Genomic DNA, 12,665 nt, shown 5'->3' with positions numbered 1-12,665 from the left:
GTTGTTGTTTAGATAAAGTTACATACTTAAGTGTCATTATACAGCTGTATAGCATCCTGAAATGGATCAATTTTGACATGTTTCTTTGTCTCATGTTTGAGGTTTAATTATGCTTCGTAGCTCTAAATTGAAAAATCATGTCTATTTAAAAAAGCTGTTCTCTTCAAAGAATCTGCCATATATCATATAGGAGCAGTGTCAGCAGGCAATGAAGTGTCTCTGTCAGTAAAGGGTATCAGCAGTAGAGTAATGACCTTTTTTCAGACTGTAAGATTTGTTCAACTTCATGTCAGATTGGGGTCTAAGCCCTCTGTGATCCTACTGGATTTGGATGAGGGGAGGGTCGTTCCTTATACAATACAGATTCTGTGCAGCATCATAGCCAGGATTTTCTGGAAGGGGGTGTGAATAATGAACCGTGAATGGGCATGTGGGGGTGGGGAAGTAGGTGCCAGAGTGGGGTTCTCTCTCTGCAGGTGTGGGTTGCACCTGATTTTCAGACTTTTACCGCAGTTTAAATATCATTGGTCATGCAAACTATTCATATAATTATGATGACTCACGTTTGTGTGTGAAGCGAGCTGAAAAAAATAAAGAAAACATAGAAATAGCATAAAAAGTATGTTAATGGAAAAAAGTTTGCAGACTTTGCAAACAATGAGGGTGCATTCGCACGCATTGCACCCCCTCTGAATATGCCATTGATCATTGAAATGATTGGTCTTGTGGACTTCGAGCTATTGGTCTGTTACACAGTTCTGCCTATTCAAACTTCTATTACACACTTGCTTAACAATTAAAAGATAGTTTGTACAGCACAAGAGGATGGTGAGAGATTAAGGCATCATGTCCTGGCGTATGAGAGTTTGAACCTTTTGGCAGGGCTAAATTTCCTGTGACAGATTCACCAAAGGCATTCACAGAATACCTCCAATTTTTGTTTCTTTACGAGAGGTTTTTACCATTATCATGCTGGACACGATTGATTCTGCCTTTGCAACCAGTACAGATCATGATCAGGCTGCATCTATGCAGTCTGATCGTGACCTGCACTGTTCCCCATTCAGTCAGTATCTTTTTGGTATGCACCCCTTTCAACAGTTAATGGCCAATTATATAGTACCGGTCCTGTCCAAATTGAATCATGGACAAGTTTAATATAGACATTTAGCAGGGTAAGGGTTTAAAGTAACTTACATCAGAAAACATTAGAGAACTTTTATTTTTTGCAGACAATAAGAAATTTGAGAAATGCTTGCATTTTATGTTTAATGGATAATTAACTGTCAACTTTTTTTTGCTTTAATCTAACTGCATGTTTCTAATAATAGCGTACAAATGAAATTTCAGTGACAAAATTGTTACCGAGAAAGCATTTTTTTCCTGAGATAAATTTATCCAGAAGGGAATTAAATTACATAAATCTGTTGCATGCATGCTGTTAGCCGGTTGATGATCATGCATTACAAATGCATCATTAAACTCAAATTTACTCTTTATTACAAAAAAGTATTAAAAAACAATTTTCCATTTTTTTGTGTTTTTGTTCCGGATACACCCCAGACCTTCCTTCAATTGTTTCATTTGTTTCACGACCTTTCGATACAAAGATACCTAGAGATAAAGTGTAGACTGCGGAAAATCTCCAGTAATCCTCCTATAGTGCTTCTACTTAGAATACAAAGCCATCAAGTCTAGCAATAAGTAGGCAGTACCCTGGAGTAGCTTGTACACGGCAAGAAGTTAGTCTCTAACCAGCATCTTGAATATGTCTTCACTAATTCAGGCAGATTAAAACCGAGGGGTTTCCCAAAATGAAGACTTTATGTTTGGTACAAGATATTATAATATACATCCTGCATAGATTAGTGTGGAATTAGTGTTCCCTGTACATGTTAAGGTGTCTGGATACCTGTTGAAATAATATAATTTGCATCTCAATTGTTACAGCTTTGTATGAAATGGAGACATGAACAGTCAGTGTCTATGATTCATAACTATCTTATTATTTTTTGGTATGGTCAAAATGTGATTGATAATATATATTTATAATTTTAACATCATGGCATCAAGATTTCTAACTTGCCAATCAGAGAGCTGTATTTTGAAGAAGCACCTGCCATTTTTCCACTTGGGAGGTTGGTGAGAGTGCAATGAACTCCAGTATTTTTACAGTGACCATAATAGTGAACATGAAATAAATGTCACACTATTTCAGGAACCAAATTCAGTTTTTAGCCACAGACACCCTAGAGGATTCTAGAAATACAAAAGTTCAAAGTTTCATTTAAACATAATACAGATATTTAAGAGAAGCAAAGTTTAAAGCATTTAGTTATTTGTTGTACTCTTTAAAGTGGTGACAATGTAAAGAGTCAGATTTTTATGATGAAGCTTGTTACATTTTGACATGAAGAAACATGAACTGTGGTAAACTTCTACCTTACATTGTATGAAATATTCAGCAGCCATGTTTTTATTTCAAGTTTTATAGCATAGAATCCTGGAGCTAAGGTCCTTAAAGTTTCTCCCGTAATCTCAGAAACAACTTGAGTGGATACATACTGAGAGGGATCAACGATAAACCCAGGTTCTGAGATAATTATTCACGTAATTTGACATATCTAAGGATATAAATGTGATGACATGATTAATTAAGCCCTCAGTCTATTTCTGTAGAAACCCCGACTGTTTTCCAGAGTGATGCCGGATACTTGTATCGGAGCAAGAATTACAGGCATAATAGAAATATGATGATGAAGTTTCATGTAGTATGATTTGAATACGGTACACTTAATGGTTGTTCATCACATTAACCCTTACCCTGCTAAATTTCTATAATGAACTTGTCTATCTTTAAATTTGGATAGTACCATTAACTGTTAAAAGGGGTGCTTACCAAAAAGATACTGACTAAATGGCGAACAGTGCAGATCATGATCAGACTGCACAGATGTGCAGGCTGATCATGATCTACACTGGTCGCAAAGGCAGAATCAATCGTGTCCAGCATGATAAGGGTTAACACAATATTTTTTCACATTTTTAGCTCAGATATTTGGAATTTTTCTGAGAATGGAGCTTTTGCTCGTACTTATTCATCGGCATCTGTATCAACATTCTGATTGTTTTAAGTTTTTTTTTGTAAGCTGGCTGGTATCTAGGTAACCGCTTTTGAGAATGAATTGGAACTTCGTACAATTGTTCATTGTGATGATCTGACATGCACTGCACAAGTTCCATAACTCTGTTTTGCATTTGTATAAAGTTATGCTCCATTTTTTTTCAGTTAACCTTTTTAGTAATAAGTTCTTGAATAGTTGAATGTTGCTTTCTTATAGCAGCTCTTGTTCACTTTTCATATATTCTGTAAGAGATTTAGTTAAGAAAACAAGGAGCTTGATCCCTGTTAAAAATTTATGTTTTATTGTCTTACAAAAATGTTATTACACCCTTTAAGGTAAAAATATTTTAAAATGCTGTTTTGATAATAAATCTTCCTCTTTCAAAGTTCCATTTGATAAAGACTGTGTGATTCATTAGGTAAGTTTCACAACTGCCGCAAGCTCAAGAATTAATTGATTTTCAGTCTAAACTGAGGTTATCATAACTTAACCCTTAAGCCTGCTGGCGGCAAGTAATTCTGCCTGTGCGATATATGACCATTTTGTGTCAATTCGCCGTAAAACCCAACTAAACCCAACTCAGTCTGCCTTTGCGACCAGTGCAGACCAAGATCAGCATGCACATCCATGCAGTCTGATCATGGTCTGCACTGATCGCCATTCAGTCAGTATCTTTTTGGTAAGCACTACTTTTAACAGCTAATGGTACTGTCCAAATTGAAAGATGGACAAGTTCATTATAGAAATTTAGAAGGGTAAGGGTTAAGGAACTTACACTTCTCCAGTTGCCGTTACAAATACAATATGATTTGAGGCAATCAGTTTTAAAAAGTCAAATTTTGAAAATGCCTGAAGTGAAAATCTAACAGAAAATTTTTTCAAGTACTTTCTGAATATAAAAGTGTGAACAAACATGAGAATTGATACAAGTCCATTACTTGACAAAAGTCTGTCAGCCTGTCTAAAGCTTAATTAACTTTAATGAATTTATTTTTTATTTTTAATCTGCTAGCAGAAAGTATTCTTTCGGGAAGAATGGAGCAAAAAAGTAGCCTCTAGAGTGTATAAAAGCTTTCTAGTGACCTAGTTTTTGACCCCACATGACCCAGATTTGGAATCTTCCAAGACTTCATGATAACAATACATACATAGTGGTAGTTAGTGTCAGTTGATAACGGTTTCTGTTTATGTTTCAGGTTCTCCAGATGTTTGGGCCAGTATTGTTGCTGGAAGACGTCCATCATTTCTTGACAACCCTAAACCTAGACATGTTCCTGGTACCACCATGACACTACATGCTCCCTTAAATCATCAGAATCCAGGGCAGCTATCATCATGGCAACAGGGTCAGTCAGTGCAGACTGGGCAACCGTTGTCACCAGCAACCATTACAAAATCACCTTCCTCTCCTGCTTCTATTGGTAGTAAGAATTCATACCAGTCTCCTGGTCAGGTGTCACCAGGGCAACACATGTATCCATGGTATCAGGGAGGTCATTCAAGTGCAAGTGAAGGTCATCTGTTACAAGGTCAAACTTCAGGTTATTTATCTCCAGGACAGATACCCCATTCTAGTCATACACCACTAGCTGTTTTACCCGATGCAGAAGAAAATGTTGAACAACAAGATCCTAATATTGGAACATCAGACTTGACTGGAGGCCAAAAGTCAAAGGTCACTTTTTCTTTGACAGATTCATCATCATCAAAAAGTACTGAGAGTGGTTTCAGTGAACATGTTGCTAAGTCCACAGAGACATATGCTTCAGTTTGTACAAAATGTAAAGCTTCTTTAGATGAACTTGGTAACCATGGAAACAAAGGTTTTAATTCTTCTGAAAGAGAAAAGAATAGAAATAGAGGATATAAATTTGTACATGATGGAAGTAGGACTAGAAGTTGGTCTGATGCTGGTGCAAGAGGCCAAGGTCGTGGATTTAGGGGTCACAGATATCACTATGGAGACCATGATAATAGGGGATACGAAAATAGGAATAGAAGCGGGAGTTGGAACACTGATAATAGGGGCAATGTAAAAAGCGACATATCAAAGAAGAATAATAATAAAGAACATTATCATGAAAGAAGAAACGATAATTACCAGAGAGGTAGAGGTCAAGGTCGTTTTCCAAGAAGAGATCAGAGAGGTCATTACCATGAAAACAGAAATTTTAGAAATAGATATGAAAATGAAAGTAAAGGTGCTAGTAGCGAACATGTAATTGAAAGGGAGACTAATCGTTCGACATTGCCTGTTAGACGTTCAGTTAGCTCCCCTGATAAAACTTACGATAAAGAATATACTCATTTCCGATTTAATACAGGTGATAATAAAAATATTCCTAAAAAGGAATATTCAGACAATGTGAAACCAGAGTCGGACGATGATAATCATAATAAAACCTGCCCAAGTTTAATGGTTAAAATGACTATAAATGACAATGTTGTGACTTCAGAGCAGTCTGATCAGGCTATATCTCGTAACAAATCTGACAGCTTGCATGAATCGAATAACAATGAGAATCAGTCACCAGGTGAGAACTGGACACATGTTGATCACAAGAAGAAAAAACATGTGACTGGTTCTCAAGATGATTTTTCATATAGGAGGGACCATCATGATACTGAATTTAGTAGAGGTAGGGGGTACAGTCAAAGGTCAGGAAAGCATTATGGGAATTTTCAAAGGGACAATCGGCCTGGGAGGGGAAGAGACTCAAATATGGGCAGGGGTGCCCATAGGGGTTTTCATAACTAGTCATTGAATAATTTAAGAAATTTTTCATAGAATCACAGGTCATATCTTTTTGTATTTATTTGTAATATTTGTTTATTTTTTGTTCTGTAATTTTGCTTTCAAAATCTTTACTATTGCTTAAAGTAAATATATGACTTTTTAAAACATCTTTATTTCTGCAAAAAACAAAAATGGCATTTTGAAGTGTGGGGCTAAAGGACTGATTTGTGTTCAAAAAATAAACTATTCGAAACTTTCCAGTTTTACAGTACAATACATGCAGACACATATTATTTTTTCCCAGGTATTATTAAAACTATCTGGCCAGTGTTATAATGACAGCGGTTGTGTATTAATTTGCATACAGATAATTTGCATACAGTTGAAACATGTGAACACAATGCTAAATAGAATTTTTTGATACAGTTGCTTTCAAAATTATACTCTGATTTTTTTTCTTAATATTCCCACTGCATTTTGTTTTGCAGTGACTAATTTTACATTTCTGGATAAAATTTAGCCTGTATACTTAACATAATGGGATATAATGAAATGGACAGGCAAAGTTTGTAGGTAGGTTTATTTCCATTGGGCGAGTTCGGTAAGGAGCGCCTAGAAACACATATGCAGGGAGTGGAGGTCACATGGTTAAGATATTAGCCTATCATCTCAGAAGTTGTGTGTTCCAGCTGCACTGGGGTCACGACTGTACGTTATCAAATGATGCCCAAATTTGGTTTTTCCAGGAAGCAGGCTCAAGAGTGATCAAAATAAGGTTCAGCTGTTCATCACAGTCATACTGTAATAAATTCATACAAATTAAACCTTTACTCATTCTCCACCTTTGTGAAATGTTGAGAAATTGTTGAGAATATGTTTATACTTGACAGACATCTTAACCTTTACCCTGCTAAATTTCTAAAATGGACTGGTCCTTCATTCAATTTGGACAAGACCATTTATTATTCGAAGGAGTGTTCACTCAAAATTTACTGACTAAACAACGAACAGTACAGACCAAGAAGAGCCTGTATGGATAGGCTCATCTTGGACTGCACCGGTCACAAAAGTAAAATCACTTGCCATCAGCAGGCTAAAGGTTAAGGACATGATAACTGCCATGTTGCTACAGCATTGTTACAAACAATGCAATAACACAGTACAAATGAGCCGTGCCATGAGAAAACCAACATAATGGCTTTGCGACCAGCATGGATCCAGACCAGCCTGCGCATCTGCGCAGTCTGGTCAGGCTCCATGCTGTTCGCTTTTAAAGCCTATTGGAATTGGAGAAACTGTTAGCGAACAGCATGGATCCTGACCAGACTGCGCGGATGTGCAGGCTGGTCTGGATCCATGCTGGTCGCAAAGCCACTATGTTGATTTTCCCATGACACGGCTCAAATTAAAAACCAGTGCAAACACATGATTACCTCATGATTGATAACGTTCAGTTAATATATTTGAGCCACACCATGAGAAAACCAACATAGTGCATTAGCGACCAGCATGGATCCAGTCAGGAGCAATGCTGTTTGCTATTGGTTTCTTTAATTGCAATAGGCTTTGAAAGCAAACAGCATTGATCCTGACGAGACTGCGCGGATGCGCAGGCTGGTCTGGATCTATTCTGGTCGCAAATGCATTATGTTGGATATCTCATGGTGTGGCTCATATATTATTTTTAGCTTACCTTTACTTTGTTCAGGACCAGCTATTGGTATAGATGGATGGTCCATTGTCCATTGTCCTACAACATTTTCTCTGAAACTACTGGTCAGAATTACGGTACTCCAAACCAGGTCAGTATCACCTTGGCATGGCCATCTCTACAGTTCATTCATATAGATCTACTTGGGCCCTTTTAAGGGCCGCCAGAGCTATTAAGATCTGTCACAGGAGACAGCACACTTGATTATTTTGATGCTGGATAGGGAAACGGCACATCAGAGGAAACTGGAGAGATATCTTGAGTGTTAATGACTCCAATGTGGATGACGATATTGGACAATGGCTTGAGTCTGTGTCAAATGAATGTAATAATAACAGAAATAGAGGTACATTAATTTATTATAAAAGGAACACATGGAATAATTCTGCAAGAGTTATGCACCATGTGTCATATATTGTGACTAATAATGTGCAGCAAGTATAATATAAGTAATCAAATCCCTGTTGAAATAATTTATAGTGAAAATTTATCAAAAACTAAACTTCTATGTAAAAAAGGGGCATAATTCAAGAAAAACTGACATCACAGTTATGGACCTTGTGTCGTATGATGTGGGTGATGATGTGTAACAACTATGTACAATTTGAATCAAATCCATTAAGTTATAAAAGAAACAGAGTGAAAGTGCATCAAACTCAAACCTGAAAATAAAAGTAAAAAAAGGGGCATAATTCATGTATTTGTGCAGGTGATGATGTTGAGCAGCTATTATAAGTTTGAATCAGATCAATTGAGAAGTGACAAAGATATAGAGAAAGTGCATCAAACTTAACCAAAATTATGTTGATGTTGTTACTAGTATAGGAGATGTTGGTCAAATTCACTTGGTCTATAATAGGTAAAGAAAGAAGAAATTTTGATGAGCTAGCATGTGATGAAAAGAATAATATGTTTGTACCTTTCCATATTGAATTTGTTAATCTTGATGAAAAAAATCGATAAAATGCTTCGCAGAGTCTCGCATTTTATTATTATATATTCAACTCTTAACAAATTCAATATGAAAAGACACTCGTGTAATACTCTCTATATATGTCGTGTTCACATGTAAATGTATTTAAGGCTGTGACAAAACATTCAGCAAAACATACATGCACAGCATATAATTTCAGTCTCAAAGAAAAACACTAGGTCCCTGGGAATATGAGAGATATAAAACTCCAACTGTACGTTTAATTTGCAAATATTACACTAGCTAAGCCTGACTGACTGTACTGTTTCTGTGTTTAATCATTCAAAATAGGACCGTGCAAAAATATCTCAAAAGTACAGTAATATTACTCAACAGGCCACAGGAGTTACGGCACCGAATAGTGGTATGTTTTTAAAGACATGTAATTTCCTGCCGCAAATAAAGGGATATTACATTAAATCATTTCTGCAGCTCTTTTTTTAAAAAATTGTGCAGTGTTTGTAGAAAAAAGTGATTGTTTAAGTTGAATTTATTGTCAGAGATCTATTTTGTAGAGATGGGGGAATGTATGCACCAGAAATAGCCTTATACCAGTGTTCTATGTTCTTAGCAATACTCACTTTAGAATAATTAGACAGTCATTTTTTTCTTGCATCGAAAGACAAGCTTGGACCTTTGATTGAAGGTTGTTAGTTTTATCTTGAATGTTTTTTCTATGAGAGGGTTTGTGTATGTTTATGAAATAATCAAGATTTTCAGACTGTTGTTAATATATGTGTTGGGAATTTATCAATTATTAATTATTCAGGTTTTAATGTTTACACATTTGTAGCATTTTTAGTTCATTTCCAGATATTATTTGAAAGTACCAGTGTATCTGTATTAAGTTCTTTTCAAGATTATGATTTTATGTATTAGTATTTTTACAGAAAATTTTTAAGAGATGTTTTTTGTAGATGCTTCACTCAAAAACTTGTACCTGGTATATTTCAAAAGTTACTGCATTTGTTTAAATATACTTTTGTGTCTGTTCATATAGTAGTTTAATTTAGTTCTCAAGTATATGTTACATTGCACAATATGCATCCTTGATTTTTTTCTGGGGCAGATTCACCCATACTGGGGATACCGCCAGTACCTCACTGTCTCTTGGCTCGTGTTTAATGTCATCATTGGCCCACTTCAAGCGCACGGGGTCCCCATGGCCGAGTTGTTTTAGGTTGCTGACTTCAAATCACTTGCCCCTCACCATTATGGGTTCAAGCCTCGCTCTTGGATGTTGAATTGTTCATGCGAGGAAACCATTCAACTGGCTTACGGAATTTAGGTTCTAGGCAAGTGTCCCCCCATGATAAAGTTATGCACAGAGGGGCACCTTAGGTCTTCCTCTACCAGATGACCTATAACTGTGTCCGTGCAACTTTAAACCCAACAAAAAAAAAACTACTTCAAGTTTACGTGGCTATGGCGATGCAATTGGAATTCTTTCTGTACATTAAAGCTACTCAGGAGGTTCTGTCAGGGATGTAGCCAGCTCCTAATGGATTTGTGGGCACAAATAAGTGGGGTTTAAGGGGGCCACAGTCTGCCTGGAAATGATTAAATTGTAGAACATATATCTTATGTATTTTGGCATATCTATTTGGAGATGTAACCTAACCTGCTTCGAAATTGTTAATGCTGTAAACCGTTGTCATGACAAACTTGGGCGAGCCTTGGCATTTTTGCCAAGCAGGTAGCTACTGTATACGCCTGATTTGACATGAAATTTATTTTATTTCTATATAGAGGAATACAATGGAATGAAGACATAAAATTTAGAATGTTGATTTTGCTTGTAATTCATCCCTCCTAAACAAGGATTTTTACTTTATTATGTCAGAATATTGCATGTCAAGTTGATAATTAAAGATCACTTATAATAAACATAATTTATAAAAATGATTGTGATAATTTTATGTTTACCAAAAAACTATGTGTCAGATGTTGAGGTACGTCTTGTAAGCGAGTGCGCCTGACATGCAAGGACGAAGCTTAAAAACTTTTATTTATGTCAGAGAGATAATTGTTAATATACCAAAGAGACATTCCGGAGAGGTTTTGTTATTAGGCTGTAGGTAATTATGTTGTTTACCTCTTTTTTTTTTATAACTGTGTTTGTTTATCTTGTTTAGTTTTTAAGAAACAAACTGTGTGCTTTACCTCATTCACAGTGCTTAATTGATTCTTTACGAAGAATTTAATTATGTTTAAGAATTTAGCGATGTTTTTCTTAATTGCATTATTTAGAATTTAATTTACCCCATGCACAAGGCAAGTGATTAAACAGGGTAAAATGTAGAAAATGTAAATCAAGTTGCTTCTTGACATGAGACGGTTTTGGAATTCTGCACTTACTTACTGATAAAGTTTTAAGTTGTTTTTTGTTATTCTGAAGAGACATTGTCACAATTTTGATATTGTGAAGTCCAGCATGCTGTTATAAAAAAGTTGTGTTTTTGTATAGAAGGAAGTATTGATATAAGGAAGTATGAATTGTATATGAGTGGTATAAGGCAGTATGGATTGTATATTAGTGGTGTAAGGAGCTATGGATTGTATATTAGTGGCATAAGGAAGTATGAATTGTATATGAGTGGTATAAGGAAGTATGAATTGTATATGAGTGGCAGAAGGCAGTATGGATTGTATATGAGTGGTATAAGGAAGTATGAATTGTATATGAGTGGTATAAGGAAGTATGAATTGTATATTAGTGGTATAAGGAAGTATGAATTGTATATTAGTGGTATAAGGAAGTATGGATTGTATATGAGTGGTATAAGGAAGTATGGATTGTATATGAGTGTTGTAAGGAAGTATGGATTGTATATGAGTGGTATAAGGAGCTATGGATTGTATATTAGAGTGGCATAAGGAAGTATGAATTGTATATGAGTGGTAGAAGGCAGTATGGATTGTATATTAGTGGCATAAGGAAGTATGAATTGTATATGAGTGGTATAAGGAAGTATGAATTGTATATTAGTGGTATAAGGAAGTATGAATTGTATATGAATGGTATAAGGAAGTATGGATTGTATATTAGTGGTATAAGGAAGTATGAATTGTATATTAGTGGTATAAGGAAGTATGGATTGTATATTAGTGGTATAAGGAAGTATGAATTGTATATTAGTTGTATAAGGAAGTATGAATTGTATATGAGTGGTATAAGGAAGTATGAATTGTATATTAGTTGTATAAGGAAGTATGAATTGTATATGAGTGGTATAAGGAAGTATGGATTGTATATGAGTGGTATAAGGAAGTATGGATTGTATATTAGTGGTATAAGGAAGTATGAATTGTATATTAGTGGTATAAGGAAGTATGAATTGTATATTAGTGGTATAAGGAAGTATGGATTGTATATTAGTGGTATAAGGAAGTATGGATTGTATATTAGTTGTATAAGGAAGTATGGATTGTATATGAGTGGTATAAGGAAGTATGGATTGTATATGAGTGGTGTAAGGAAGTATGGATTGTATATGAGTGGTATAAGGAGCTATGAATTGTAAATTAGTTGGTATAAGCAGTTAAGAAATGTATTGATTGTATATTGGTTGTATAAGAAAGTATGAATTTGAAAGACAGGACACGTGTTTTCGTCAGGGGTCCACTTTTTGCTCAGTTTCCTTTAACTGGAAAAAGAAAATACAGATTGTATCAAACTTGGTCATTTATTTTACTGATACTGTTCACTGTTGAATTGACAAAACCTGTGATATACATACTAAGATATTGTGGTTTTTATTCTGTATAAGTCACAAACATTTATTTTTGTACAGTTTTATAGAAGAGATTTGTTTCAGATAATCACTCTGTTTGGAAATAAAATATACGACCTCAAAGTATCTTGTTCAACTTTGCTTTAGTATAGATGGCTGGCAGTTGGCTTAAAGCATGATCTTTCTGATTTGTCTTTAAAGGTATACTTGACCCAAATTTCATGTTTGAAATGTCTTTAAAGGTATACTTGACCCAAATTTCATGTTTGAAAGCATGAACGAATAGTACATATAGATCATGTAAACATAAAATTAACAAGTTTATGCATATTAACTGTACTGTGTATAATCTCCTTTTCCAAGTTATTTTATCCCTCTTTGTCGG

General features: G+C 35.3%; 1 protein-coding gene across 2 annotated transcripts in view; it reads left to right on the top strand.

The window, feature by feature from the left end:
• The window catches only part of LOC123532890 (uncharacterized), a 57,604-nt gene extending 45,203 nt beyond the window's left edge, over positions 1-12,401 (top strand). For both annotated transcript variants that reach the window (XM_053517803.1, XM_045314486.2), the window contains exon 20: positions 4,322-12,401. In XM_053517803.1, coding sequence (XP_053373778.1) covers positions 4,322-5,883 — 1,562 coding nt within the window. In that variant the 3' untranslated portion in view covers positions 5,884-12,401. The remainder of the gene's footprint in view (positions 1-4,321) is intronic.
• The last annotated feature ends 264 nt before the right edge of the window (positions 12,402-12,665 follow it).

Source organism: Mercenaria mercenaria, chromosome 11 (assembly GCF_021730395.1).
Source record: "Mercenaria mercenaria strain notata chromosome 11, MADL_Memer_1, whole genome shotgun sequence".
In the NCBI taxonomy this organism is placed as follows: domain Eukaryota; kingdom Metazoa; phylum Mollusca; class Bivalvia; order Venerida; family Veneridae; genus Mercenaria; species Mercenaria mercenaria.
This window is presented reverse-complemented; position numbering and strand designations above follow the sequence as displayed.